This window comes from Miscanthus floridulus, chromosome 2 (genome assembly GCF_019320115.1).
Source record: "Miscanthus floridulus cultivar M001 chromosome 2, ASM1932011v1, whole genome shotgun sequence".
NCBI classification, from domain to species: domain Eukaryota; kingdom Viridiplantae; phylum Streptophyta; class Magnoliopsida; order Poales; family Poaceae; genus Miscanthus; species Miscanthus floridulus.
The window spans coordinates 116,556,135-116,579,846 of NC_089581.1; the positions used below are offsets into that span (position 1 = coordinate 116,556,135).

At 44.7% G+C, this 23,712-nt stretch overlaps 3 protein-coding genes across 6 annotated transcripts; 2 read left to right on the forward strand and 1 right to left on the reverse strand.

Moving 5' to 3' along the window:
* Nucleotides 1-4,353: 4,353 nt before the first annotated feature.
* LOC136528339 (uncharacterized) lies at nt 4,354-10,405 on the forward strand. The gene is made up of 5 exons (XM_066521293.1): nt 4,354-4,727; nt 6,414-7,996; nt 8,194-8,343; nt 8,446-8,620; nt 9,040-10,405. The coding sequence occupies exons 1-5, from the start codon at nt 4,469-4,471 to the stop codon at nt 10,104-10,106; spliced, it is 3,234 nt and encodes a 1,077-aa protein (XP_066377390.1). The 5' UTR covers nt 4,354-4,468; the 3' UTR covers nt 10,107-10,405.
* An 800-nt stretch (nt 10,406-11,205) lies between these two features.
* On the reverse strand, nt 11,206-16,339 carry LOC136528345 (uncharacterized). 4 transcript variants are annotated; one of them, XM_066521311.1, is made up of 5 exons: nt 14,888-16,339; nt 14,397-14,510; nt 13,395-13,548; nt 13,093-13,304; nt 11,206-12,136 (listed from the first exon to the last, which is right to left on the reverse strand). In XM_066521311.1, exons 3-5 carry the CDS (start codon nt 13,420-13,422, stop codon nt 11,591-11,593), a joined length of 786 nt encoding a protein of 261 aa, XP_066377408.1. In that variant the 5' UTR covers nt 13,423-13,548; nt 14,397-14,510; nt 14,888-16,339; the 3' UTR covers nt 11,206-11,590. The 4 variants fall into 4 exon arrangements, with proteins under 4 accessions (XP_066377408.1, XP_066377401.1, XP_066377394.1 ...); XM_066521304.1 differs by having other exon boundaries at nt 13,395-13,582; XM_066521297.1 differs by having other exon boundaries at nt 13,395-14,187.
* On the forward strand, nt 14,198-18,244 carry LOC136536918 (F-box/FBD/LRR-repeat protein At1g13570-like). The gene is made up of 4 exons (XM_066529052.1): nt 14,198-14,212; nt 15,145-16,356; nt 16,510-16,581; nt 17,852-18,244. Exons 1-4 carry the CDS (start codon nt 14,198-14,200, stop codon nt 18,242-18,244), a joined length of 1,692 nt encoding a protein of 563 aa, XP_066385149.1.
* The last annotated feature ends 5,468 nt before the right edge of the window (nt 18,245-23,712 follow it).

The following is a 23,712-nucleotide window of genomic DNA, read 5'->3' on the forward strand; positions in this document are numbered from 1 at the left end:
GATGACTAAGGAGGTACAGATGCTATGCCAACATCGGTTGATGTCATGCCAGTATCGGTTCATAATATGCCATTACCAGTACCAACTGAGATTTTGCATGGTATCCAGGCTCAGGGTAGACTAGTCATAGATTTGGCAACAAATGATACCCCCTATGATTCATAGGCTAGAATTAGCGAAGCGCAGTAGTATGTTCCACCACCACCTTACACAATGACTGAGCTTGAGCAACTAAGGTCAATGAACGTACCTTTCAGGGGCGTTCCGAACTATAGGGATGTCAGCATGACGGGTATGATAGTTTGTGACACCGGTCTCCAGATGTGTAGGAAATCATTGTATGACTATAAGAAAGAAATCCTTAAGAAGGGGATGATATTCAATACAATGTCAGAGATGAAGCTCTTCCTTCATGACTATGTTGTGTACCACCATATGCCGTACACCGTCACTCATTCGGACCAGGAGTTGAGGTACCACGTGATATGCAAAAATGGTTGTACAATGTCAGAGATGAAGCTCTTCCTTCAGGACTATGCTGTGTACCACTATATGTTTGTTTTAGAAATTCTCAACGCATGATACAAACAGATGGGATCACTTAAGATCGACCATGGGTAATCCGAGTATATGATACATAGGTACAATACATCAATAGTTCAAATGGAATATAAGACAACACAATGGAATTTCTAGTACATAGCTACATTGATCATTAATAAAGCATGGAACTAACAGACGATGTAATAAAAAAAACCCTCAGTCAGAAACATACTGAGTAAGCAACTCATCGTTCGAGTACCAATCCTCAACCACAACCCTGTTGTCGTGGCTAGGCTCACATATATTGCCCTAATCTGCCTTTCGCCTGTAGTAAGCGGCATCTGCTTCATCTGCGGCCTGAGACAAGAACGCGTTCTCTTCCTCCTCGTTCATGTGGCTAGACTCACTTGCATTGCTCTGACCTCCGTGTCACCTGTTGTAAGTGGCCTCCGCTTCATCTGCGGCCTCTGCGGCCTGAGTGAAGAACGTGTCGTCATCCTCCTCCGCCTGCAAGCCCGCCTCTGCTAGAGCAATGAGCTTGCTGCAGTCTGCCAGTGTCGTTCTCAGCCTCCTCCACCTGCAAGCTCGTCTCTGCTAGGGCGATGAGCTCGCTGAGTTTGACAGTGTCGTCCTCATCCTCGTCCCCCTCATCAGACAACACAATCGGTGATTCAACGGTGTGACCAGCTCGCTTTCTGTGCTCATCTAACTTCTTTTCCTCGTACCATGCACGAGCCACCTTTGTAGCATGTTCCTCGCTGCATCCAATCCCTTCATGTATAAAATGCAATCAGTGAGCAATGCGATTATATTACATTTAAAATCAGACAACGGAAAAAGGCTTTCAAACACTCACTGGCACATAATGCAACAACATGCTCATTCAAGACCTGCATCTGTACTCTTGTCTCCTCCCTTGCCTCCTTCATTGCCCTCTCCTCCTCTAATATCATCCATCTCTCCAATCCCCATTTGTCAAGCCCAACATCAATCGGGTTATAAATACCGCGCTATCTAGCAAACTCACGCATCTTGTCTTGTGATATTTAACGAAAAGGTTGACGCAGTCAGGTCCATATCCCCTCTTCCGTGCAATTACTTGCTTCCTCTTTAATTCATCCAAGAACTTAGCTTGACCATCATAATATTCCCACCTGCATTTCCTAGTGCTCTGTTCAAACGAAAAATTATATCATATATGTCTTAGCAAAAGAAACAAAATACGATTCTATAGTTACCACAAAAATAACCAATCTTATCATAGTCAACCATATGACTGCAATAATGGCCTATTCCAAGCTCTGAAGGGACTAGACCATAGTTGGATTTAACACCACATTCGCACTTAATTGGAGGTGCTTTGTAAATTAACCTTTCTTTCTTCTTTTGCTTTGCCTTTGGAGGTTCTTCTGGCCATTGGTTCTTAGGACCATACAACCACTCCTTGAAATGACACTTCGCCATTGAATACACCTAAATAAGGTGACATTAGTACAAGAACACATATAGCTCAACATTTCAACACATACACTTTGCACTTACTTCATGTTTGTTTGGACACACAAACTCCAACGTATTCTTAAGGTTTATCATAGCTTAATCTCCACAATCGTACAGAGGAGGTTCCTCGAGTCGTCTAACTGTGGCTAAGTGCTTCTCCTTAGCCGTCATTGGAGGGGGTTAGGGAGAGGTGGAACCCACCGCTCGAAGTGCTCTCGTGGATGTCGCCCTCTCCACCAATCGTCGAAAAGGAGGTACCTGGGGTCAAACTTGTCTACACCGTCGATCCACTGAAAGAAAAAGCACCTCTCATGGACCTACACAATAAAATTCTAATAAAATATTAGTAACCTAGTAATACAAATGAAGAAAAAACATACGGAAACAATTACTTATATTAAAACAACTGCATGTGTAGAAGCAACGAGCCGCTGTGTCCGGATGTCTCGATTGAAACACATCGGCCGGACGACCACAGTCACAGTTAGGGAAAGGGAGTTCAGGAGAGACGGGGACATCTTTGCTAGACTCGTCGGGGTACAATTCTTTAGGACGACCCTGTTTTCGTCATAACTGCTCCCGAAATATGTCTTCCATCTAATAAAACGGTTCAAAAATTAATATAAAATATAATCATTTGCATTGCAACTAAAATAATGTAACCAACACTTATAGCAACAAAAATATACATGATAAACATACTTTTAGCTAAATAATTAACCTTAATATTGACAAAATCAAACTAATATCTTTCTTCAAACCGTAGCCCATAGTTCTCAAACATAATTTTCCTTCTAACCTTAACTCCCATTCATAATATTCATATACACCGTTCAAACGAAAATAAATAGTGCGTCATTACCTTGAACGAGGACGAGGACGAGGACTGAGGGAGGCGTCCGGGAATGGAAGAGAAGGGAGGGACGGAGGCGACATTGGAGGGCCGGGCGGGCGGCGGGCGCAGCGGCCAGGCGCGGCCAGGCGGGATTGGCCGCGGGGCTTTTATTCGGCTTTGCCGCGCCACTGGTCAGCATTTCCAGTCGTTGTCACGTCATCCACCCGCCGCACCACCATGCATGGCACGGCATAGGCTTTTCACCGCACCATGGCAATAAACGCGGTCAAAAGTGTTAGTTTTGAAAAAAAACAGTGTTAGATTTAAAATTAATTTACAAAAAAATATTAAAATTAAAGAAAAAAACTGCATCCCTCCCTCCTCGCGCACGGAGTGCATCATCTGCATCTGCAACTGCAAAGTTGTTCTTCCTTTCTGCATGTCCATTCCATGCAAGTGCTTGCGGGCTTCCAGTGTCGGTCCCACGTGCAAGAATATGGGGAAAACAATAAGATTGTCAAAAATTAGCTAATGCTTTTGTCGTGTCTCTGTAAACTCAAGTATATATAGGTTCATTCATAATTATTTTCTTTTATTGAAGGTTGGGTTGTGCATTGAAACTGTATATCTTCTATAAACAGCAGCCATTCATTCCAAGTTTCTTAATCTTAACTGTCGAAGGAAAAAAGATAGCACACTACTACACATCCTTTTGAGCAGATCCTTATTCTTACATTTCTGTAAATGGTTGTTTGGAAGAGATTCATAGTTAGCATCATAGTTGAAGTGATAAGGAAATTCCATACTCTACTTCAAAGAGCCAAGGGAGTGTGGTTCCCCTCAGGAATTAGCATGGCGCTCGGCCTTAAAATTTCTACCGTACAGTACATCTGAAGGAATGATAGTATAACATATAACAATATAATAATTGAAAAGCAAGAGAAAACAGCATAAAGGAAGTGATGAATTCAGACTTACCGACGAAGCAATTCGTCCATGCGTGCGTGCATGCGTCCCATGTGTACCCCTGTCTTTCTGAACTTTTCTTTTTCTGTTCATGGTCACGCAGCCTATTTCTTTGTTATCACCACGAGATATCTCAGATATCATCAGATTACATATATAAGAAATAATCCATTCTTTCCTGCACACATGCATATGCTTGCCACTTTCAGATCTAAGCTCCAGTCCGTCATAGTTTAGGAATCAGACATTCATTCAGGTCTATCAAGGGCAAGTTGTACATTATCAAGATGGTTTTTTTGCTTTGAGGGGAAGATTATCAAGATGGTGCTTAGCCATCTTTCTGGGTTCATTCACATGGCACCCTGATCAAAGATACGGCCTGGCCCAAAAGTGTACACACTTCCTGCTGGTGCACCCATGAGGGCTGAGGCCTGAGCCCATATTTTTCTGGGCTCAACCGATCACGGCCCATCCAACTACTTCCTCTGCTCCGCCAGAAACGCACACGTCGCGCACCAGAGCCAGACCAGACCTCACCTTCCCCATCGCACGCCACACCACTCCATCGTCCCCACCAAACCCCGTGCCACTTTCCCCACCCGCACGCCACCACCGCCCGCCGCGATGCTGCCGTACTCCGGCGACCACCAGCGCTCTCCGCCGCCGCCGACGTCTCGACCGGTGTTCTCCTCCTCCCTCTCCCCATCCGCCGCGCCCTTCCCCACCGCTGATCCGGTGGGCCCGGGCCCGGGCCCAGGCCCCGGGCGTGATCTGCCCACCGCACCGTCCGTCTACGCTGCTGGCGGGGACTGGGGCGCCGTGTCGTGGATGGAGCCTCCCGCGAGCTACATGGCCCCCGCCGCCACGCCGCCGGGTTATAAAGGTACAGTAACAGCTAACAAAACGACCCGTCTCCGTGTCGGTATCTTAAGCACCGTCACTACTCACTAGTTCACGTGTGATCGGTGGGTGTTAGATGCGATGCCTTATTGCCTTGGGACTTGGGAGCTGCATCTGCTATTGCCTTCTCTTTTTTTTTCATGTGTTGTGTACAATTCATGTGATTGTTTGCTGAGACGGACCAGCCACCAGCGTATCCATCCCTATCAGAGCGGGTATGCTTTTCAAACCAGTTTGGGATGGATAACTGAAACTTCCCAGCTAGATTAATGGATTTTCACCTTTACACACGCTGATGGATAACTGAAACTTCCCAGCTAGATTAATGGATTTTCATCTTTACACCATAGGGAATTTGGGATAGATACTTTAGGGCGTCCCCAACGGGATGACCAAATCGCCAGTCGAGTTAAAAGCTTCAAACAATTAAAAAAAAGGAGAAGTGGAGAGCAGAGGTATGCCAGAGCTGAGAGAGGGAGCTTTTTCGGCGTGCCAGACTAGCGACTGTGGCAGCACTAGCTTGTTGGTCTCTCTCCTCTGCGCCCAATAAAATTTCACCAGAGCTGGTGGTTTGAGCACGACACCCTTATAAGCTTGCGGCTAGATTGGCCGTTTGGTTTGGGGAATGCTAGGGGGTTCTGTCGGGTGGCAGCACCCAGTTGTTTTTGGCAAATAAATGAATGGCACAACCTTGTCCTCCCCAAATCTGGTGAGAGCTCTGTTGAGATTAGACTATTAGATTGCCTTAAAAAAAGAGATTAGACTATTAGAGTTTGGTGTTTGGGGTTTGGGGTTGGGTTTTGGGGATGGAGTTCCTTGCCCGGCGGCTGTGGTGGGCTGGCAGTGAGGCAAGGTGGTGATGGCGCGCCGCTGGCCTGGCAGTGGAGGATTTCTGGTGAGTGGAGTTGAGGCCGGGCTGACACCGGTGGTGGAGGTAGGGGTAAGGAGGTGGCTGCCGCATGCGGGCTAGTGTCTTGCTGGAGCTCCATGCTGGCTTCAGCAAAACCCTAGCCTGCTACGGCAGGGTGGAGGCACGTGGGGGTGGCGTTGGAACAGTAGAGCTCGGGAAGAAGCAGTTTGCTCAAAGCTGAATATGACCCTGGCCATTCGATCTCCATCCAGTGGCCAGAAAATCTGGTGCTGGAAGAGATTTTTTCACCAGAATATTGTATAGACAGACCCTTTTCTGTTGGGTGTTGACAAGTTACAGGTGAAGGTCATTTTTGGCTTTCATAATAGGATGTTAACTGGATTTTTAGCATCTATTTATGACAATTAGAGTTTTGGATAGATACTTGTAGCAGCTAGATTAGCCTTTTGGTTTTGTGTTGGGTGTGGGTGGGTGGCAATGAAGGATCCTGTTAGACTTTGCCAATAAGGTTTTAACTGGATATTTAGCATCTTTATATGACAATTTCCATATACTAATTACAGGGGGTAAAGTTGTGTTGTCCCAACATGAAATCCGGAGAGTGCTAGGTGTTATTAAATGGTAAAAAGATAATACGTCCTTAGATGCACATGATTGCCCTGTATTTATGCAGCAGTAAAAACATGTTTGTCAAACAAGGTGCACTGAGTGAATCGTTTGATTGGTATACATAGTTATGCGACTTTAACCAAACAGTGGCTTTACACTTTTCTGATGGCCTCGTTGAACACATTGTAGGCGAGTCGACTCCCTATGGCATATACTCAAGGAACCACTTCAGTAACTTATTTGGTCTACATTCTCTGAGATCAGAGAGCTCGAATTCGGTAAATGAGAAGCAGCCAGGAAACTGCCAAGAGAATTCAGAGGCCCTCACCAAAGATTTTGGACCATCAGTATTTCATCAGCAGCAGAGTGCCTTTGTGAGTAAATTGCTTGATAATTCAGGTGCCGAAGACACAGGGCCTTATCCCCCACGACAAGATTTAAATCAGTATCCTTTTGGTTCTACGTATGACAAATACATGACACAACTTTCGTCATGTTCAACAGATACACAATCTCACATCTTTTCTACAGGATATGTCAATTCATCTGAGATGCCCAATACAACCGTTCCATTAATGAATGACACTATTGGGGAAAGTTCCTTCTCCTTTTCGCCTTATATGAATCCTTGCAGAATCAATCTTGATTATTTTGATTGCGTGTGGAATGAACAAAAAGGTCTTGGATACCAAACTACTGATAAGCAGCATGGAAAATGGAGTAACCCTGATGACAAGGCAATAGTCGGGAACTATTCCCTCAATTCTCCTGGGGAGAACCACCTTAATCCTGAGCATTTAGGGAATGGGAGACCAATGCAGGGATCTTCTGAAATGAAACATGATTTGGGAAGTTTCAGTTCCAAGGTTTCTTCGTCTGAGTCTGGATTTGTTCAGCCTCGCGAATGTTCATCTGAGTTTCCTGAGGTCAATAACACCAGTGTTGATTCACCTTGTTGGAAGGGCACACCAGCCTCATATCAGACTTCGTTTGGGGTCATGGAAAATAATGGCGCTCCTCCTGTGGTGATAGGAACAGTAGGCTACATCAATTCACATCAAAACCAGAAGCTCCCAGAGTTGCGTTCTGAGTATCCATGGCGATTCTGTGAACACCAAGAAGCATCGGGTTCTGACAATGACCCTTTTAAGGCGTTCAAGTTGTCTGAAAGTTGTAAAATCTCCAAAGACCATAAAGAAGTTCTGCCAATTGATGTCAGGGTTCTTAATGACACGACTACTCATGCTAGTTATTTTCCTGACAAACAGCATTCCACAACAACACAGAAATGCTATGATTCTGGAGAAGATTCTAAGAATGTGATAACTTCAAGTCAACAGGAAAGTTCGTGTCCTGCCAGCAAACCAAAACTTTTGGGTGGACATGGTGCCAGCCTTACAGCAAGCATAAATGAGCTAATTAGTAGAAGTGTGATGAATCCTATTGCTATTACTGCTAGTGTTCATACAGATCATTTAACAACAGGAAGCCCACATGGAAATACTTTTTCTGCAGTTGTGGAGAAAGAAGAAAGCACTCACAAAAGAGGTGAAGACCCTTCTCAATGTTATCCATGTGTTGAGGGGAATATGCTGAATATGTCTTCCGAATCCAGCTTTAGCACTCGGGCAATATTTCTGAAACTAATGCACAATCTGTCAGTAGTGCTTCTATCGACCTGCAAGGGTGGTTCTTCGTTGCAGGAAGATGAAGAGGAGCTTCTGCAATCAGTGATTCAAAATCTTACAGCTGCCAGTTCCAAAAGAAGCAAGGTATGATCTTGAAATGCTTTTATTCAAATACCGTTTACTCCATAATGCAATGTAAACCAAACTTATACTATGAATCAAGAAATGGGCATATTTCCTTCCTTTCTATGGTGCTTTCTGATCTCCAGAGTCCAGACATTAAATATAAATGGATAATCCCTTTCTGTTTCTAGCCTTAACTCATTTCATCTGTCTCCAAGGTTGAACAAAAAATTGATGATGGATTGAGCAACTCGAGTCAAATGAAATTCAAAAATATTAATTCTGCGAGGAACAACTTTTGGAGGTCAATGCATGAAGATTCAGCACAGGAGAATGCTGATTCAAAATTTAAGGCCACAGTTTCACAGGTAGCTTTAGTCATTATTTGGAACATCATGCTTCTGCTTAATTTGAATTAATACAGCTATTTCTTCTGAAGTACGTGCCTTACATTGCACCTTTCGTTTCAGGTTCTTACTAATCACCAGGAGGATAAGATGCTTGACAACACTGAAGTTTCTCAGGCGTCAATCTATAGAAACTTGTGGATTGAAGCAGAAGCTTCAGCTTGTAAACTCAAATATGAGCTTCAACATGCTCGCCTGAAGCTCGAGACAGCAAAAGGCCTCAACAACACAGTAAAAGGTACTCCTGCGCTCCACAAATGTATGCATTTCTAGGATTTTTGGGACATATTTAGGAGGAAGGGAAATTACTGTGATGTCCCTCAATCAATCACCAAGATTACAGAGATGCAGTTAACGCCTTCCTTTCGTACAGATGCCATAAACGCCGAGTGCTAATTAAAACTTTAGACAGCAAGATTATATTGATGCTAAACATGCTTGCCACCAAAATAAAACTGCTTCTAAATATTAATGATGAGGGAGGGGAGGAGTTGATTATACCAGAAATGTTTACATTTGTGGACAATTTTGAATGCTGAAGACACACATTTGTGGAAGTAAGCTGAAGGGAGTAGCAAGATGGATACATAAATTAATATTTTCAAATGGTTCTTGGATTCTGTGTATGCTCATGTTTTTCTTCTTTTGCCAATGCAGCCCCTGACTCATTGGAAGGCAGTAAAGGCTCTAACTCATACATGTACGGTAGCAAACCACAGAACCATGGGAAAGAAACCATTACATGCGCTGCGGCTTGTCAGGGCCAGGGAGGAGATACTCGTGACAAGCAATCTCCTGTTGTAAATAGGAGCATTTTCAATGGTGTTGATGCTGATGTGTTTGCCCGATTTAAGGTTTTGCAGTCCCGTATTGATAATGTGAACTCCTTCAGTGAGATTGACTGTGGGGAGCAGCAAGAAGCAAGCAAGAGACCATATGCAGCTGAAGATGCTGTTATGGCGAGACTGAAAGTTTTGAAGTCCCGTCCTGACAATATAATCTCTTTGAGTCAGGAAAGCAACAAACACCAGCTAGATGCAAGCACAGACAGTGCAGATAATGTTGATGATGCTGTTATGGCTAGGCTGGGAATTTTGGAGTCCCATCCTAATAGTGCAGCCCTATTGGGACAGGAAAGCAGCAAGCAACAACTGGATATGAGAACAAATAGGGAAGATGGGATTGACGATGCTGTTATGGCTAGGCTGAGAATTTTGAAGTCTCGACCTGGTAATGAAACCTCAATGGGTGATGCCATCAAGGAGCAACAAGACGCATGTAGTGATCAATTAAATGGGGACGGCCTTGGTGTTGTGTCCAATAGAGCCATTAGCGACACCCTGAGTGAGAAGTGCTCTAAGTTTACACACTCTGATGATTTGGCAGATCGTTTGGGAGGAAAAGATTCAGCAGGTGGCCTGGACAAATTTGGTGATGGAGGAAACTGTGCTAGGGAGAAAAAGGAGATAGGTGGTTCAGCAGATGTTGCTACCCCCATGAGGTGCAAAGGTACATCTGACGAAGTGAGCATCGAAAGCGCAGTTCATGGTGAAGATAATCTTGATGAAAACCATGTGTGGCTTCAAACTGCTGGGGACTCTCATGTTTGCACAGAAGGGTCTCAGGAAGCGCACCTAATCTCCTCTCCAGTTGACCAGTATGGTGGTTCACCTACAGAGTGGGAGCATGTGCTGAAGGAGAATTTCTTCCATCCAGGCAAATAGGTGAAATCTGAACCATAAACTGGAAAGCTATTGTTTCAGCACATGTTGCCTCAAAATGCTGATGCTTCTTGTAAATACGATATTATACATTCTCTCCTCCCAAACCTTTGTCTGTATGTTCAATAATCTGCGTATCGGTGATCAAGGAAACACACTGTGCCCCCGATGGTGCTGTATGGAAGTAGTCTGGTTTGTCTGCTTGGGTTTATCATCGATGCCAAAGTTTATCTATATAAACGTCACTTGTATGTTCTGGAGAGTGAATTATTGTATATATTTACTTCCAGCAAATTTGGATATTTGTGGGATGTGCAGTCTGTTGACCCTAATTGGCTGCTTTTGTTCATTAGGTGGAACTCGCCTTTTTTTTTTTTTGGAGAGAAGAACTACGGGGCCTGGGTTCGGTCCAATAGGATAAAAAATAAGCTCTGACTCAAGATTCAGAGTACATCACCTGACAATTGTAATATTCCAGAATCCAGATGCTGCTGGTCTTAGCTGATGAATATAGAATATTGCAGCATATGACAATATCACTTCGTTGGCGAATAATCAAGCAAAAGATTAATAAGGATTTTGCTATTTCACAAAAGTCACTCATTAGGAAGTCGAAGCAACGCAATTCACAACACAAGACAAGAGGTTACCACAATAAAGCATTACCTCATGCCGTTCCACCATTGTTCAAAGAAAGATAGTTGCGAGACCAAAGAAAAAATTACCCATGGTGTGAACTGTGAAATTGAGTTCCATTTGCCGAAGTTCAGAGATGCCATTTCTGTCTCTGTTGGCAAAGGTGTCTCCACGTCTTTGTTGTTGGATACTGGATTGGTCCTGCTCGGCTGCTCCCCTCTGGAATGTTTGGAAGGGTCTGCCTCGGATCTTCGTTCTTGAGCTCTTCGTGCAGAGTACAGTCGAGCGAACGGGCCTAAATCTAATACGATAGATCTTATGGTATTAGGGAAGGGAAAGGAAGACTCGTTGCTATTGGAAGGGAGCGCACGCGCGCTCTCTAGTCATTTCCTTAGCCCTTAGGATAGCCTCTTGCTCGGCTATCAGGATTTCTGACGTGCAACATACCCTTCTTGATCTGGTTTTATTGTGCTATGAAATCGACTTCAGTCAACTCGTATGAGCTGGAACTTTCGCGTTGTGGGCTACGAACATTCAACATACGTAATAACCATCTAATACCCCAAAGTTAAGATAAAGTCATGAAAATATATCTTGAGTACACAGCAGAAATGGTAGGAAAATCTACATAATGCAAACACAACAGACAGTTACAAGTACCATCTGAATCTTTGCCAACAGGTCAGCGCAAGCTTCTATTCAGTTAAACATGGACCATCAGGATTTTCACCCAGTAAGCTCCTATTGCTATGAAAAAACGGGTGAAAACGTTTCCCCATGGTCGACCAGGTGACCTTCACAACGACCTCGAATATACTGTCTATAACGATTAATTCCTCGGTAGTGTTTTTTTAATGCAATTCCTCGGTAGTGTTGTGCTTCTGTGCGGTGAAAAAGAGATCATGGAAGCTCAATTCTTCCCCAGTAGCAATACCAATTCTTAGTTTCAGGTCACAACCCAGCTCCACAGCCACAGCAGCAGATGCCACAGCCATCAGCGATGACGAACCGTAATTTAATGCAGCCATAGGACAAGGTGCAGAACAGTCATATAACATAATCTCGTCCACGTATCCACACGTAGATGCAGTGACTGTGCTTAAGTTATACCCAGCTGTTGCCCTCTTGACCTCGATGTCTATGGTCGCCTCCACTGCATACCTCAGGATGGCGAAGCGGACATCGATAGGACCAAGAGAGCTGAACAACCACGCATTTCGTAGCTGGATATCGCTGCACGGAGTCTGCTTCACTTCAAAGCAACCATCGATAAGCTCATCATCCTTTTCAGAAGCATCACTACCATTGCTTTTAACCTTAAGACTATATTCCACCATCACATTGTAAGTTACGGATATCCCTCGAGCTGGGGGAATCAACTGCAGATCAGGAAAATCCTGTTCCATAAAGAAAAAATTAGACACGAGTCACATATTTGAGGTAAAGTATTACTGAAAGACTTCCGACAAAATGAGCATACTGATGTTATGAAATCAGCTTTTGAAATAGTCATTCGGCATACTTATGTTGCTCATGTTTGGCAGAGCTGTAACTCTCAGCAGGTCCATGTCAAACATGGAGTAAATGAAATGGGATTAAGCCTACTTTTTAGTCTAAAATGTTCACTGAAACACCCCTAGCCTGGCTCCATGAATTCTTGGAGCTAAGGCTATCAGCCTCCAAAAATTCTTAGATCTAGTGCTCTGCCAAACAAGCCACTATGTTGCTATGCCTAGCTCAATTTCTTAAGCCGTTTTATTTTATGTTTCATTTCATTGCATGGGTAATACAAGTATCGTGGACTCGCTCCGTTGAACCCCACTTGAACTTGAGTGGTCAAGTTCTTTTCAACTTGGCTGGCCCACTAGAAGTGTAATAAGGAGTTGTAACAGGAACAACTCAGCAGCCTCATGCATGCAAACATGACAACTGAATGCTTTTATCCTTTAATGTGCGCCTTAAAGAGGAACCTTAGGTCTCCATCTTTGGGGCCATCTGTTGGTAATGGTCAACCTGCCAAACGTGCCAGCAAGCCCTACTCCTGCCCACGTTGGCACTTACTCTAAGTAGGGCTGCTCCTGTTGCAATCATCTGTCACTGCTCTGGGCCACAGCAAGTTAAAATTGGGTCACAATTGTGCATATTACATGTAATTACTTGAAACATGGCACTGAACTTGTAATTTCGTGTCACAAATGTCAGAATACACGCAGCTGTGCTTTCACCTGAGTGCTAATATTGTAAAAGAACATGAACAATAGGGAGAGTTGAGAAAAAAAAAACAAGAAATGAGAAGTAACTCAAGAAGTACATAAATTGATAATCCAGAAAAGATGAGATCAAATCAACTAACTGGAGTTATCTCTTGGGCATGGTCCCTTGTTAGGTTGAAGATATAATTGCGTAGTTGATCAACATCATCACGGACTGCCATGAAACCATAAACACACATTGTCTGACCATGAGAGAAATCACCAGCAAACCTCAGTGAGAAGAATTGAAGAAGCTCTGATGATACATATTCACAGCCATCAGGCTCTGTAAAGCGCTTGCTCCTTATAGAAGCTGAGATAGCAAAAGCAGATGGATTCATGAGGGGATTAAAATTGTTCAGAGATAGTGAAGATAAGAAGAAAATGATACTATGAAGCTTACTGGGGTTAGTATTTGTCATCCGAAACATTCGGTGCCACCAATAAAAGCATCTCGGGGAAGGAGAACGGGGTGAATGCGGACATAATCAAATGTGTCCCCGACATTGAGTGTTATATTTAACTCTTCAATTTTATTGAAGTGATCATCCATATACCTGTTATAATTGTCTTTAATCTTCAAGGCCACCTCTGAATGAAGACAAATCTCAAACCAGAGTTAGTAGCTATGCACAAGGAATGGAAGAAATCAAATAACGTTCATGCTAGTCAACATTCATTGCATATTGTTGAAACTACCCTACAATGTTAAATACAACACAATCCAAGCTAAAATAATAAGCGCACCCAATGCATGAGAAAACAGAAGATTACCACTTCACTAATACTAACTAACAACGGTCTTGAAAGAACCTGTAGACAGTACATATCCAAAATAATCAAATCCGACAACTTTGCCAAATCGGGTGCTCATAGAAAACCTTGCAACCTTAATAGTTTGCTATACCTTACCGAATTAATTAGAATATGGGATAGAACAAATATCAGTCTCGTAGATGACAACATTTTTCTTGTTAAAGAAGAGTTCATCCTTCCTAAAAACCTTAATCAAAGTGGAGGCCAAAGGGCGCCTAGTCCTAACGGTTAAGTGACCTAGCGGCACTCCTCAGGTCCTGAGTTCGACTCCCCGTGGGAGCGGATTTCAGGCTGAGGTTAAAAAAATCCCCTCGCCCGTCCCCATGTGCCAAAGCGCAGTGGTAGGCTCCGGCCCGGTTCTCACAGGGTTACGACACCTCCTGAGTCAGGATGTGGGCGATCTGTGTGAGAAGATCTTCTTCTTAAAAGGAAACCCGGGGGCTGTCATAAACCCCCGCAGATCAAGTTTTTTTTCTTAATCAAAGTGGAGAACTTATGACGCTAGGAGCCTACAATTCAAGAAATCTAAATGCTAGTGGACACAAAAATATATTCTAATATTTGGACCAAGTTTACTGTGGAGACTTACCAACCAAATTTCGGTTGGATTCAGACACTTTATCTGTATTCCCAGTCCAGTAATATGGATTTACCCCTAGTATAGTCTCCCATAATTTTTCTTCTGCAATGTACTCCTCTTCGTCTAGTGATGACAGAATGAAGAAACCTTGAGTGAGATAATCAACATTCATATATATTATGCATACACATACAATCAAACGAATTTGTATCCTTTCATGCATCCACTCATCTTTGTGTGGAGTTTTTGAACGGAAAAAAATGTTTTGATGGCCCGAATCGACTACAAGTAAAACGGGTTGAATTTGGCTCGCGTTTACTTCCTTGCAGCCTCTACTAAATAATAGATCTCCTGCAAATCCACTTTTTTTTTCACATCTCACGTTCTTCCCATTAATAAATTAACCGATATAGTTACCTGGTACTGATAGGGCGCAACGTACAGGCAGAGATAATTAACATTTATAGAAAGAAGGTTGACGAACCAAATAAACTACTAACCAGCATTCTTGGGCGGCGGAATCTCAGGAATCAGCTTGCAGAACTCGTGCTCGAGTTAAATCACGACTGCGTTCGGATTACCCCGCCAGATTTTAGATTGTTTCTCGCCGTCAGCGGCCTCCATAGGTCCCGACTCCCGAGATCACGCGGCGGAGCTGCTCGAAACTGTAGCGCGGGCTGTAGGGCTTCGATTCGATGAGAAGGGGAAGAAGGTCGGCGTCTGTCCTTTGTATTCTTCCTTCTTCCCCTATTTCCAGAGAGTTCTACTCGATACCGGCAGCGGCCGGCAGCCCGATACCGGCAGCGGGTTTTGTTCGGTCCTCTTATTAAGGAGTCCCAATCCCAGTTTATCGCCCGTCCCAGCCGCCGCCGCCATCACCATCGCCGCCGCTGCGGCTATCTACCCCTCGCTGCACGCCGCTGCCGCCTCCTCCCCACGCAACCATGGATTCGGTGAAGGCTGTCGTCTTGGTTTGTCTTCCGCACCCCTCTCCGCCAGATGTCTTGGACTTCCCGTCCCGTGGCGAAGACCCTCCCGCATAGTCCCAGACGTCGCGGGATCCTCCAGCTGCTGCGCCGTCGAAGATCCTGCGGCCGCGGGATCCGTCGTCCACTCCGCCGTCGAGGGCGCCCCCCCCGCAGCCTCAGACGTAGCTGGATCTGATTTTCGCTCCGACCAGCTCAGCTCTCTGCCAGAACAGCTTTGCTCAAACATTGTCGCTCGGCTGCCACTGCGAGATGCCCTGGGTACCAGGGAAATCTCTAAACGCTGGCTCAACGTGTGGCCATCCACGCCGCTGTTCCTGGACGACTCGGACCTCGCTGGTTGTAGGCTTGACCACCGCATCAGGGCAATAACCCGCATTCTGCACATGCATCCAGGACCTTTCTACTCTGTTAGGCTCTTATTGACATGCTTTGAGCAAGCAAAGCCCGTGCTTCGCGTCTGGACACGGATTCTTGCCAATAAGGGCATCAAAGATCTGTGCTTGGTCAACCAGCCACCTCCAATTGACATGGACCTTCCCTTGGAAGTGTTGAGTTGCGCAACCCTGAGGCGCCTATGGGTTGCATTCTTCAGGTTCCCATGCACCAGTGGACATTTTGAAGCCTACCCTTCTCTGAGAGAGCTTGGTCTGTGCGCCACGGCCATTGAAGCATCGGACCTTGAACACATGCTGCAGTCTAGTCCTGTTCTAGAGATGCTTGCTCTCGTTGCAAGCTACGATGAACCTATGCATATCTGTGTCCATGGCCATTCATCCCTCCGCTGCATGGTGTTGTGGATGTCCACTGCTGATGAAATTGATGTGGATAACACATGCTTGCTTCAACGGCTAATATTGTGGAAGACTCGCTCCTCTGGTGGTCTACTTACAGTGAAGATTGCACGTTCTCCAAACCTGAGGGTGCTTGGCTATCTGGAGCCCATGCTGCATAAACTGCAGATCGATGATACGATAATTGAGGTATATCTTGTGGCATTCTTGTTGTTCTAAAGTTAACGTCCATGCATAATGTGGTATACCTAACTTTTTGTTGTTTTGATGTTTACTCTTTTGGTCAGCCCAAGTACCATTATTCCCAGTTTGCAGGTCCTTGCCTTAAAACTGTCCTTCCAGAATAAGGAGCAGGCCGAACTACTTCCTTGGTTCCTCAGATGCTTTCCTAACATTTCTGCACTACACATTGAGGTGAGAGTAGCCCCCTCTCTATTAACTTCTCTCTTAAAACTAAGGTCTGAAACTCCGCCATTCGTTTCAAGAAGAGTTGAATACATAAAAATTGTAAACTATTAATTGTTCTGTCCAGTTAGGAGACTAGTACTTAGCACATGTGGTCAATAATAATTTTAAGTTGACATATTTTACTGCTGCTTTTCGACAATTAATCCCTCATGTCTCACCCAGCCTTGGAACTAGGACTTTCTTGTTTTCTTCAGAGCAGCTAACATGCTGAGTAACCATATTGACTTCTAAAGAAAGGAGTCGCGATATTTTTATGTATAAGTCTGTGCCAATGTTTTATCTGTAACTCTCAGTTACTGTTTTGTTATCTTGTCCTTTGTTAGCAGGTTGGTAATTTATTTTCATACTTTATTTTGGTTATGAAGGGCGGGCCTGGTGCAAGCGGTAGAGTCTTACCGCCTGTGACCGGAAGGTCCCGGGTTCGAGTCGCGGTCTCCTCGCATTGCACATGCGAGGGTAAGGCTTGCCACCGACACCCTTCCCCAGACCCCGCACAGTGCGGGAGCTCTCTGCACTGGGTACGCCCTACTTTATTTTGGTTATCTCTTAACGGCAACTTGGCTGTTTTGGAAAACAAGATACTTTCACACTGATCGCTGAACAAGGCATTGCCTTACGGATTTTACATTGAGTTATAATCTTCTATTTCTATTATAGATTTTATATTGATATATGGAAAGGCTTGAAAAGCTTTACATTGCAAGTGCTTATTTTACCATGAGCTTTAGTGTCTTGTTGGTTGTTGCATTGTATTTTTTAGTGCAAAGGTTTATTGATAATTAGTTACTTCAAAAGTAATTTTACAGTGCATTGTTGCATTGTTTATTTGTATTATCTGTTTCAATGCAAAAGATGTTTACAATGAGAAAGTTTAAAAACTTTGTAGCACAAATCTTTATTTTATCGTGGGATTTTGGTGTATGACTCGTTGCATTTCTGTTTGTATCTATGCTACTTTTTATTTTATCGTGGGATTTCAGTGTATGACTTGTTGCATTGTTCTGTTTGTGTCTATGCAACTGCTTATTTTATCGTGGGATTTCGGTGTATTACTTGTTGCATTGTGCTGTCTGTATCTATTAATACAGTGCAAGAGTTTTTTTACCCAATCCTTACAAAGTAGCTTAGCATATACATTTTAGCTAGTTAAGTTGTCTGAGCTGCTTCCTTTCCTCTTCTCTTTTTTTTTTTTTTTTTTTTTTTTTTTTTTTTGCAGTCTGCTGAATCTGAAAAGGCGACAGGCAAGCTTAATCTGAGTTATTGGCAGAGGCAAGCTGGTTCTATTGAGTGTCTCTCGAGACATGTCAAGAAAGTATATTTCCATGGGTTCAGTGGGTATAGGAGTGAGCTCGCTTTCTTGAGGTTTGTAGTTGCAGAGGCTGTGGAGCTGGAGCTCCTGGTGATAACCCTCTCAACAGGCGTAAACAACACTGCTGAGATAAACAAGAAGCTTGTTGATCTGGGTAAATCGTACTGGGCAAGCAAAGACCCAAGGATGTTTGTTAACCAATACGAAAGTGGTTTCACGTTTCTTCGAGCAGCTAATTGTTTGGTGGTTGATCCATTCTTCAGCATGGAAAACTTGAGGGTCCCTCCAAATGATTCTTGACGAAGTACGCATTGTATCCATAAACTTAAAAATTGACTCTTGTCCCATGTATGATATGAAGCTTTCGAGTTGCCTGTAACTTGAGTTGTAATCTGCTTTCTTTCGCTGCTGAAGCATCATTACATAATTATCATTACTCTTGTAAGATCTATCTTTTTGGAGCACCATGAAGCAGGATTTTTGTATTATGTCTATTTTGGTGTCTTGGCTGTGCAGTGTTTCTGATTCATGCTTTTTAAATGCGATGTCAGTATAGACGTACTTAAAAAGATTAGTACTGTAATATGCTTGCTGTTAGCACCCAGGTCGTGTTTGATGTTCTGCAAACTGCAACGGGCCTTTCACTGGTGCCATCTAACTGTCCACCTGATCTTTCATCTGACTTGAGAGAGCACGAGGGGAAGGAGAATGTGGATTTGGGAGAAGTGGCCGAGATGAATGGGCGATCACCGATAGCGTGGTTTGAGAGGGCACTGTGGAAGGGAGAATGTGGGCAAGATGCATGGGCGGTCACTGATAGCTTAAGCAGCGGGTTGGGGCAGTGGCCCGCAGCTGAGCCTACAGGAGGCGGTAACCTCGTTTCTTTTCTCAAGGTACCTAATGTGCTGATAAATGGCGCATGGAAGGTCTTACCATTTATGTATGACGTAGACTGTATAATCAATCTCACACAAAAGGAATTCAAGTATGTCGAACTTCTCATTCATCATAGCGCTGTAGAGGAGCTACTGCTATAAGATGGTGATAGCCTTTACATTGATGGTGATAGCCTTTGCATTGCACTTCCTCGGCGGAATCAGGCGAACTACCTTTGCTTCTGGTGAGGCAATCAGGTGTGCAATCAGATCGATTAGGGAATGACTACTTGAAGAGGAGGTGCATCTGCTTGTGTGACGGAAAGTTCTCCCAAACCAGATCACGATAAGGGACAAGGCAGCGTGCAAGGCAGCACGCCTAATCGTCGACGATGGCTAGGTAACATGATTAGCGAGTAATAGCCTATGATCTTATTCTACTAGAGAGTAGAGCGGATTGCATAACACTTTCTCTTCTAGTGTGCTATTCGTGGCGCGTCGTTGTAACTTTCACTATTTCTCGATCTTAATACAAAGATGTGCAAATTTTTTGCGTATTCGAGAAAAAAAATCACGACAAGGGATAGGGGTGGGCAAAATGAACCGAAACGGAAGGACTGAACTAACTAATCAAGACTGAACTCGAAATGATCAAAATCGAATTTCTGGTCACTGATTCAATCTTACCATGTAACTCACTGATATAAGTACATGTAATTAAGTCCTTACCCTCGATTAACAAAAAAAAAAAACAAACCAATATAAAGTATGCATAATAGAGCCAACATCATATTCTTGCCCATGCTTTGCCGGTGCTCCGCTGCTACCCCGTCCAGTGTAGGGTCGAGATGGCGGACTAGAGAATGGTGAATAGTCTTTTCTAAAATTAAACGTGCCGTCTAACCGAAACAAATATGGAATTAAAACTGTCGGTCTAGCCAAGACTATACCCCTCTATCTAAGTTCTCAAGCACCTTAAAAGATTCCTAATTAGGCAACAAAGATACCGGGCTAGCTAGAGCTCACCTAATTAATTTTAAAAGCAAGGTCACACAAACCTATGTCACTAGTACTTCAAGCACTCAGGGAGCTCCTTCACAATTAGTGATGCAAAAGCACAAAGCACCTAAGCTCACTAGCAATGCTCAATAACAAGGCTACACAAGTCAAATTAGAAAGCGCAAATTACTTAGCTATACAAACTAAGTAATGTGACTAACAAGATTACTCCAACCAAATTAGCCACGTAAGAGAGCTACTTCTATGCTACACAAGCAAGAAGGTAACTAGCAAGCTACTCAAGCTAACTAATTACAAGAGCAACTACACAAGAACAATATAAATGAAGTAAATACAAGCTTGTGTAACGAGGATGCAAACCAACGGAAAGACAAGGATGACACGATGATTTTTATCCCGAGGTCCACGTGCTTGCCAACACGCTAGTCCCTGTTGAGACAAGCTCCAAGGTTACCGCGGGTCCTCTTGCTAGTGGTGACCTGCAAGTCACTCTCTCCCATGTGTAGTGCTTACCACAAACTCTAACACTTGACACGGCCAGACCACTTGTCGCCTTTCGCGTCTTGCTCAACTAGAGTTGCTTTTCACGATTCCCGTGGGACGAGCATAATACCCCTCACAAGCACTTCTATGGAGCACCGTACAATCTCCTTGCGTGCTTTGATGAAGCCACAAGCCACTAAGCCATCAAGGAGGTGGCAACCTCCAAGAGTAAAAAGCACCACTGACTTGCAACTCGAACACCTAGTGCCACTTAATGCAATCTATCACCGCAACGCACTAGAACCACTCACTCACTCGATCGGATGATCACTATCAAGCTCAAGTGAATGGAGGGTTCCCAAACACCACCACACAAGCCACCACGGCTCTAGTGTGCTCAGCAACATGCCCAAGGCCGGCCAACACTTCTATTTATAACCCCATGGCTAAAAAGAGCCGTTACTCCTTCACTAGGCCTTCTGCGCATCGACCGAACGCGCAGGTCCACCTGACCAGACACACAAACCCAGCGTCCGGTCGCTTGATTTCTGCCAGTGTCCCTGTGGTTCAAGCTTGCACGTTGATCTTCAATGGCTACTTCACGCGCCAACAGTCAAGTGATGATTGGACGCAATGAAGGCTTGACCTGACGCGCGCCTCCCATGTCCGCTCAAGCGCCTCCGCGTGCCACCGAGCCAAAGACCAAACGCGCCACCACTCAAAGACCTGACGCACCACAACCAGCGTCCGATCGTTTCTAGAGAGCTCCTAAGAAGGCCAAAACACGACTGAACGTGTCAGGTTAGTCATGACTAGACTTCTTGCGCCATAACGTCAGCATACGTCACGTCAGACCAGATACAGAAGCGTCACGTCGGTCACCTCCAGGCAACAGCGTCTGGTCATTTGACTGAGACGGCGCCTCTTCTGCTCACACTGATCGGGCGCGCCCGGTAGAGTCCAGTCCTGCCGAGGCCAGCATTCGATCACCTCTAGAGACCTCTTTTCGCCTCCTTTTCTTTACCGAGTTGATCCGCATCAACTCTAACTTCTTTCCCTTTGTAAATATGCCAACACCACCAAGTGTACACCACCATGTGTATGTGCGCTAGCTTTTCACAAATATTTTTCAAGGAGTTAACCACTCAACTTGCCACACCACTCGATCCTAAAAACGATTCAAAGTTAGATCACTTGAGTGGCACTAGATGACCGATATGCAAACAAGTTTGCCTTTCTTAATAGTACGATCATCTATTCTAAACCCGATCATAAATTTCTCTACACATCTATGACTGGTGAAATAAAATGTCCTAGATTATACCTTTGTCTTACACATTCTATTTCATCTCCTCCGATGTTGATGCAACACATGCACCAACCAATCACAAATGATATGATCCATTTCATATCATCACGTAATCGTATTGGTTCATCGATCTTGACTTCACTTGCTCTTCACCGTTGCCTCGGTCCATCGGCGTCAAATCATCACTCAACTTGCGCTTCACACTTGCAACCGGTCCGTTGAGCCAAGTCTTGTCTTAATCTTCTCAACCTTAGTCACATGACTCCATGTCATGTCTTATATGCAATGAGCTCCTTCATCACATGTGTGAGCGTTGCAACAAATCCAAACCATTTCACCTCCATAGCATAGGTTGCTCACACATGATATACTTGTGGACTAATTACCTTCGTATCTTACTCAAACACATATTAGTCCACCTAAAATTATCGCCCAATTACTAAAATCAAACCAGAACCTTCACCCGGCGCTGCACTCCCTCATCCTCCTACGCTCGCTAGAGGTCGCGACGACAGAGCTGCCAGATTCAGCACTGCCAGACCACCTCCACACGCCGTCGCCGTCTCGGATGGGCCGCTGCCTCACCCGGTGCCGCCTTCCCTCGCACTCCTGCACCGGCCGGAGGTCACGTTGGTGAAGCTACCAGATCCGGCGCCGCTGAGCTACCTCCACGAGCTGCGACAAGGCTCTGTCGACAGCACCAGCGCGCCGCCGTAGGTCACCTCCCCAAGCTCGTCCCACATCGGTCCTCTAGTTTGGCAACACAGCTGTTGTAGTGGCGCTGCCGTCTAGGTCGACTCCATCGGCATCCTTGTTTTTTTCTTTTTGTATATTTTTCTTCAAAAAGTAGAACAGAAAAAAGGATATGTGCTGAAATATGGGGTCTGATGGTGGAGTTGGAAGCGTTATTTGGAGCTCTGAGATGGGGCCAACCCCAAAGATCATATGTGGCCTTGATTTTGGGGCCCCTGTTGGAGATGCTCTTGCTTTCTCCTATTTTCTCTTTGTTCTATGGGCACGTGGCTGCGTCACTTGCTCCCTCCCGGTCCTGGCAGGACGGTGAACATCTTGTTAGTCGATGGATCATGCGCCCCGTGCCCCCGTCGCCAGCTCTCGTCCCTCTGTCTCGGCGCAGCGGGATTGTTGGCATTCACTAAGCTCTTAAATCAAAACTATGTGATTCACAAGCGCACGGAACACTGGTATAGTGTTTCGAGTATTATATGGTTTCGTATTTATATTCATGGGAAGCACTAGCAGCCAAAAATATTATAAATAAGTAAAGTTATCAGCTATATCAAACAACCAACTAAACTCAGCGGGGTAAGCCGAATGTGGAAGTTGGTGGCAATGATCCCAAGAGGGTAAGTTCTACACCTAAGGTAACTATAGAGAGATAAGCTGCTGTGAAAACAACGAGTAAGTCTGGGTTTCTAGTGGAATCCTAACCTTAAGAAAGACTGCCAAGTTAAGAAAGAAACGTGCTTAGGTAAGAATAGCCTGGGCAGGATTCAATTGGTCGAGCTGCTATCTCGGGGGTTCCAACGAACTTCCACTTGGTGTGAAGGAGATCACTTGAATCTGACACTTCATATCTCTCATTGGGGCATGACACCCTGTGGGCCACCGCTATCGAGCCTCAACGGAGCCAGTACAGCACGACAGATTATGTGAGATAGACAGGTGCTGTCACCACCTGCTACCTGTGGAAAATTTGGTGCCAAGCCTGCATGTGGGCATCTGCATTTTTGCATATATATACAACATTTGGATACATTTTGCTTGCTGGCATTTGGTGCATTTGTGTGAACTAAAGTAGTTTTCAACTGTATAACTAAGAACCTGTTTGGTGCGGCTCCGCTCCGCGTGCTCCCGTGCCGGAGCCGGAGCCCTTTTGCCGAAGCCCGAAATCGTGGCTTCGCCTGCCGTACGAGAAAACGGTTCCTCCTCACTCATTCCACGCCAGAAGCGCTCCTGCATCCTGCGTCGTTTGGTGCGGCTCCCCTGCCGGAGCCGGAGCCGGAGCAGCGCAGGAGCCGCACCAAACAGGTCCTAAGTTTGGAAATCTGTGTCAAAGTATC